This window comes from Dendrobium catenatum, unplaced genomic scaffold (assembly GCF_001605985.2).
Source record: "Dendrobium catenatum unplaced genomic scaffold, ASM160598v2 original_scaffold_133295, whole genome shotgun sequence".
NCBI lineage: Eukaryota > Viridiplantae > Streptophyta > Magnoliopsida > Asparagales > Orchidaceae > Dendrobium > Dendrobium catenatum.
Window position 1 is genome coordinate 2,047 of NW_021451730.1, and position 7,365 is coordinate 9,411.

Consider the following 7,365-nt stretch of genomic DNA (forward strand, 5'->3'; position numbering starts at 1 on the left):
AAAAGGCAGTTGTATATTTAAAATGAAAATATGATTAATTTATATGAACATATGTTATAATAATTTTATTACTTTAAAATTTATTAATAAAAAATAATTATATTAAATTATGGTAATAATTAAAGTTTTTATATTAATCGCTCGAATCGAGCTTTTTATCGAGCTTGTTCAATGAACATCAACTGATGTTGTTCGCGAACATAAACGAGCTGAAACGTCATTAGTGTTCAACGCCTTGTTTATTTAAGAATCGAGTATTTAAAATATTGTTCAAGTTTGTTTGGTTAGTTAATTAACGATCACGAACGGAGCTTTAATCGAACGCGGAACAACGAGTAGTTCGTCGAACGTTTTGGTTTCGCTTGCAGCCCTAGTGATTGCACAAGATTGTGCAAATTATAGAGGAATTAAGTTTATATGTGTCATACTTTTAAACTATGGGACGAGTTATGGAGCATAGATTGCGGCGTGATACTAATATTTCTCAAAATCAATTTTGGATTCATGCCGGGTAGTCGACTATGGAAGGCCAATACATTTATTAAAGAGGTTTGATGGAGAAATATAGAGAAAATAAGGAGGATCCTACTATGATATTTATTTGATTTAGAAAAAACATATGATAAAGTTCCAAGAGAAAGTGCTATGGAGAGTTCTGGAAAAGAAAGGAGTTAATAATGCCTTATATTCAAATCATTAAAAAGAGAGAAATGCAGGAGCTATTACTTGTGTTCAAACACAAGGTGGTTTGGACCGAGGTAATTTCCTATTTCGGTTGGGGTTAACATTCAAAGGATCAAACCTTAAGCTCATATCTTTTTGCTTTTGTCATGGATGTTCTCACTAGAACATTTTGGCAAGAGGATGTACTTGGGTAATGCTTTTTGCTGATGATATTCTTCTTGTTTGATAAGAAAGAGAGGGAGTTGAAAGTAAAACTTGAAATTATGGAGTGTCAACATTAGAAGACTAAAGGTTTTCGCTTGAGTAGATCTAAAACGGTATAGGAGTGTATTTTAGTTGTAATAGACCTAGTGAGGATTTGTGACTTTGGGAAGATCAGTTATTAATAAGAGTAACACATTTTAGATATCTTGGATCTATTGTTCAGGAGTGATGGTGGATATTATCAGCAAAATTCAAAGTTGGATGGTTGAAAGTGGAGGAATGCAACAGGCTTGTGTGTGATAGAAAGTACCCCTCAAAATGAAGGGAAAATTCTATAAGATGGTAGTGAGGCTGCAATGCTTTTTATGGTGCTGAATGTTGGCCATTAAAAGAGAAAGCATAATACTAAGTTAGTGTGGCAGAGATGAGATGCCTTAGGTGGTGAGTGCTTTACCCCTCAGAGATAATGATACGAAATGAGCATAATACGTGAAAAAGGTTTGGAGTAGCTCCAGTAGAAGATATATTTGAGAGAGTTGCCTTAGATGGTTTGGTCAACATAAAATGGCGGGCCTTCCAATGACCCGGTTAGGAGAGTAGAGGTATTATATTTGACTTATGTAAATAAAGGTAGAGGCAGACCTAAAAAGTTTTGGTTAGAAAATATTAGGAATAACCTTTATTTATTAGATTTAAACGAGAATTTAACCTTTAATATGACACAATGGAGAAAAAAAATTCGTGTAGCCAACCCCACGTAGTAGGATAAAGGCTTGATGTTGTTGTTGGATACATTTAAAAGTTCAGTATTTTATATTATTTTCCACAAAAAAGGGCCAAGGTAAGCTAAGGTTTTATTTGGGAAAGCTTTCTTACTACTTTCTATTGCAGTTTTCTAGTACAAAAATTTCTTGAAAGCAATGAAAAAATAGTGGTCATCTATAATTAGTACAATTTTTTTTAAAAGCAATAAAAAAAAACAGTGTTCAAAAGTTGTCCCAAATGAAGCTTAAGACTTTGAAAAAAATGTTAATTGATCAACTCTATGCAAAATAATAAATTTATAACGTTTAATGAAATTAATCATACAATTTAAGAGCAAATGTAGGTTACAGTCAAAGATAGACAATTTGCAATAAATTCAATATATTATAAAATTTTTGTAATTTTACTTATTATATTCAGTTGTTCCAAATTTTGAAATGGTTAGAATTTTTCGTGGACAGAATTTTTGGTAACTTTAATTGATTATGTAAATTTAACCCTTCATCCTTTGAAACCCCACATGTTTGTAATTCCAGATATAACATAAACACACTCATTTGTGTAGGTTACAATTCAACTGTAACATTTTAAGTTTTATTTTTAATTGGTTTATATGTCGAGTCCAGTAGCTTTTTTTTTTAAATTGGTCATCATGCAGAGCTGCAGGCATGAGAGCTGGTTCAGTTCTGCCAAATACTTGGTTCAAGATCTCCCAATTCTCTTGAAGTCTGAAAGCTTGCACAGTATTTCTGATGTTCTTTTTCTTATGTTTGAATCTCTCCCCACAAATGCTGAAAATTTTATCAAATGGATAGCTGAAGTAAGGAGGAAAGAGGAAGATAGAGACAGTTCATTCTTAAGTGAAGAGGAGAAAGCTAGGCTTGCTGCGAAGGTCTGATTAACTATTACCTTTTTTGCTCTCTTCGAAAGTTTCTTAAAAACCCCAATTGTTTCCTCTCATATGCTTCCTTCTAAATTTCAGGAAGGGTTATTACAACAAGTACATGAGACGAAACTGTTTAACATTGTCCGGGATTGGTTGTCATCAAGTTGTTCAAATGCTCAATCTTTGTGCGATAAAGTATCATTTTCTGAAATTGCAGCCAGTGTCTGTTGCCAAGGGGCAGTATTATTGAGTGGAGGCCTCAGAGAGGACAAAAGCCTCTGCTGTCTATCAACTTGTGTGAAATGCTTGAATCCAAGTGAACAAACACCCATTACTATTGTCTCAGGATCAGTGATCTCTGGTGACACTGAACAAAAGGTTGATATGTTGGTGCCTGTATCACAATCAACATCATTATCATCTTCAAATTTGAGGAGTTATTGCAGTTCTGCATTGGATAATTGTTCTGGCATGCACCCTGGAAGCAATGATGTTTTGACAGTCCTGCTATTGGCGTTGCCTTCAGATACCTGGATGGGTATCAAGGATGAGAAGCTGCTCGATCAAATTTTTGATCTAGTATCAACTGAGAAGCTTCCGGATGTTCTGCAACAGGAGGTAGATTATGTTTTCCATCCCTTTCATTTGAGTCTGCTTCATCTTACTACCGGGAAATTTAAAAAAAAAAATCTTTTGGATGTCCATTCATGGTTCATGTTAGTGCCTCATCTTTTATAAAACTATGCAACGATTCTGCAGACTGAATGCACACTCGTTGTCTAATTCCATTGATTCTGTACTAATTCCATTCATAAGCCAAATTCTAACAAGAATGATGCCTACAAAGCTTTGCAGATAATCCTGGGGTGTTTTGCAACATAGAAACTCCTAATGTTTCAGCAAGATAACTTTACCTAATGATTGCCTAAGCTTATATTGTTATATCCCAGCTGTCCCTAGGCATTTTGATCCCAAGGCTAGGATGGGAATCCGTGGGAGGCTCACCTATTAAATCCTAGTGTCCCTTGGCATTTTGATCCACGGTTAAGATGGGAATCCATGGGAGGGTCACCTGGATCATGTTGATCTCCTTCCATATTTAGATGGCTAATTTAGGAAGGATTATATTAGAGCAATTATGCATTATTCTGTAATTATTTATTTCTTTATTTAGATATCTTGGAAAAGGTTTCCGGCGAGGTTTTTATCGGCGGTTTTTGAACCGCCGACAAGCCGCCGGTGTTTTACAAAACCGCCGGAAAACTACTAGTAACCGCCAGAACAAACCGCCGGTAATGAGTGATTTTTCTGTAGTGTCTCTGAATTTAACATGGTATTAGAGCCTTCATTGTCGTTGCCAGAATTCTGAATTTTTTGTACTACCATGCCTTTTATTCGGCTTTCCCTTATTGTTGTTATCCTATTTATAACCAACACAACCTTTATTGTTGCTCTGCTTGATATAGCCTTCATTGCTGCCCTTTGCCGTTGCAATTTCTGAAGCAAATTCCTCTCAAAGCCTTGTTCAAATGGAGGACTCTATGGTGCATCAAGGAAGAGGAGATCTCCAAAATATGCAACATTCCTATCACATAAATGGAAATAATTATTTGAAGTGTTTCAATTTGTGAAGACCTATTTAAAAGGAAAATGATAGATGAATCACCTCCTTGGGGTAGGACAAATCATCGAAATTAAATTCAAGGTAAGAAGCACAAACCAAGAAAAATTGTGAGTGAATATGCCACTCTCCTTTAAAGTTGATGGCAATAACTTAATTACTACAAATGCATAGAAACTAAGTGTATAAAAGATGCAGTTATCCTAAAAAGCTTTATTGAGAAAGATAGAGTGTGTGACTTTCTTGCATGATTAAATACAGACTTTGACCAAGTTAGAGTTCAGATCCTTGGCAAATGAGACTATTTCTCTCATTCATGTTGAGGAAAGCCGACGAGGTGTAATGCTGGAACCAAAGATTGCTGAAGGTTCAACAATGGTGATAGTCAAAAAGGCGTCATGGAAGGAAAGAGGTAAGGATTTCACAAAACCTCAAGACAAAGACTACGTTTAGTGCAGCTATTGCAAGAAATTAAGACACACAAAGGAGACATACTATAAGTTACATGGAAAGCCCCCAAGTAATGAGTGGAATCAAAGAAGTGGACAAAAGGGAACATCACAAGCTAACACTAGAAGTCAACCCAACCCAGTAACACAATCCAGTTTCAGAGAGCTCAACAAAGAAGATATTGATAAGTTAAAATAACTCATTATATCACTTGAAAAATCACCTGCATCTTTTCTTGCACTTCCAGGTAAATTTCTTATATCCATTGGATTAAGTGCTTTTATAAATCATTTGAAAGGAGTATGGATCATTGACTCGGGAGCCACAAATCACATGACACACTCCACTACCTACTTCATCAACTACACTCCTTGCCCGAGTGATAAGAAAATTATCACTGCTGATGGTTCTCTTATCACAGTAGCAGACCAAGGAGACATGCCCTTATCTCCCTTCCTCACTCTAAAAAATGTGCTTCATATACCTGAATTATCCACAAGCATAATCTCTATATAAAAAAATTAACGGGGATCATAATTGTCAAGTCCTATTAAACCCTAATTGTTGCTTATTTCAGGACCAGGGATTAGGGAAGAAGATTGAACTTGCTAAGGAAACAGATGGACTATACAACCTGGAAGAGCCGAACAAATCCACTATTATCAATAATGGCTATTCTATGTTATCCTTATTTAATAAAAAATATAATATTTGGCTTCATCATTTTGGATTAGGACATCCATCGTTTGTTGTTTTAAAAAATATGTTCCCAAAACTTTTTTACAAGTTGAAAAATAAATTTATTTATTGTGAAACTTAAATTTATTTTTCAACTTGTGAGTTAACAAAGCATAAATGAGTTTTCTTTTCAAACAAAATTGAGAGATGTCATACCCCTTTTTACCTTATTCATTGTGATATATGGGGACCCTAAAAAATTTATAATATCTTAGGGGCCAGATGATTTGTATCCTTGATTGATGATTGTACTCGAGTCTCTTGGATCTTTCACCTTAAAAATAAATTCGATATGAGCACTATATTTACCATTTTCACACCATGATCCAAAATCAATTTAGGATTAAAATATTACAGTACAAAAGCTAGTAAAATAGTAAACCATTATGATTATCAAAATTTATAAAATAATCATCATATATGTAATATTAATGAGTACCAAAATCGAATAAAGTATCAAATCAAAACATCAGTAAAGACTGTTGAAATCAAATCAATATAGTAAAATCATATATAAATGTACACATGCTATCCAGGTATTCTATATCACGTGCTTAGAATATCACTTGCTTAGTATCATGACAGTGAATCAGGAGTATCAAATAGTATCAATATCTAAATCGATAATAACAACAATCTAGTGGTAGGAGCAGTAAAATAATGCAATAACAGTAAATCCGTGCATTAACAATAAATCCATACAATAGTAAGAACAATGCATCAAGAACATGCATTTCAGTAGTCACACTAAACAAGTAAGAAGTTCTAGCTATTACGGTGTTTTTCAGTGTTAGTAAACCGTTGGCTCATTAAATAGAGTCGTCACTCTTTGCTCGTCGGCACAGTAATTGTAAAACCCCTCCAATGCTGATTTTTTTTTAGTGCAGTAAGTCCGTACGAACTGGCTTTAGTACGGGACGAACTGAAGAAATTGTGAAGAATCTGTCAATTTCGTCTGGACGAACCTGGAAGGGTCGGGACAATCCGTCTGGACGAAATTTGTTCAGAGAGCAAGTCGTCCGGACGCTATTTAATTTCGTCTGGACAAAATTCTGCCAGAGGGAAAATCGTCCCGGGACGAATTTTGGATCGTCCGGGACGATCAGTGTTAATAAATATCCGATAGAGATATTTTGGAGATATTTTGAAGAGAGAGAAAAGACAGGAGAGAGAAAGGGAAGGAAAGAGAAGAAGAAGCTTGGTTTTGGAGCCCGCGGAGCGCTTTTCGTCCGACGACGCAGTTGGAAGATTTGTTCGTCTTGCAGTAAGGACTCTGAATCCTATTTCTGTTTTCGAAGATTTCGAGTTTTGATATTTCTGTGCTCATATTTGTGTTTCCGTTACCGAAAAACGCGTATAATTTTGTATTGACGAAAGTTTTACCGCACAACTTTTGATATGTTTTTGAGATGATAATTGTGCACGTTTTGAGTATTTTCTGAAAGATTTTTACCGGATATTTTGGATTCTGCGGTATTTTAATTGAACTGCAATTTATCAGGATGTTGAAAAATATTTTGTCAGTACAATGAAAGTCTTATATTATTGTTTTACATGTTCTGTGGTAATTTGGTAAAGTTCTGAATCTATGATTTCTGTGTAAATTCTGTATACTGCCGTTGTGCCGCCGATTTCTCGTACGACCTCTGATTTTCTGAATTGATGATTTAAATGATTGAATATGCATACGAATATAAATATATGATTGAATTATTGTTATTGTTACTGAAAGACAAGTAAAGACTGGTTGAACTGTTAATTAGAGACATGATACCTGTACAGGATAGTGGACCGACGGGCTTTTCTTTAAATAAAGGGTTTGGTGTTATCCTCTACTGATCACGTGATTACTGAAGGGAGTCATAAGGAGATGAATACTGTGCCGACGGGCAAAGAGTGACGACTCTTTTTACTGAGCCAACGGATACAAGATACAAAATACAAAATATAAGACTGAAAAACGCCTTAATAGCCAGTGATTGTACTTGTTCAGTAAGACTATTGTATTGAATTGCAT

General features: G+C 35.0%; 1 protein-coding gene across 1 annotated transcript; it reads left to right on the forward strand.

The window, feature by feature from the left end:
• Nucleotides 1–2,284: 2,284 nt before the first annotated feature.
• On the forward strand, nucleotides 2,285–3,292 carry LOC110115128 (glutathione gamma-glutamylcysteinyltransferase 1). The gene is made up of 2 exons (XM_020848264.2): nucleotides 2,285–2,545; nucleotides 2,636–3,292. Exons 1-2 carry the CDS (start codon nucleotides 2,306–2,308, stop codon nucleotides 3,275–3,277), a joined length of 882 nt encoding a protein of 293 aa, XP_020703923.2. The 5' UTR covers nucleotides 2,285–2,305; the 3' UTR covers nucleotides 3,278–3,292.
• Nucleotides 3,293–7,365: the final 4,073 nt, after the last annotated feature.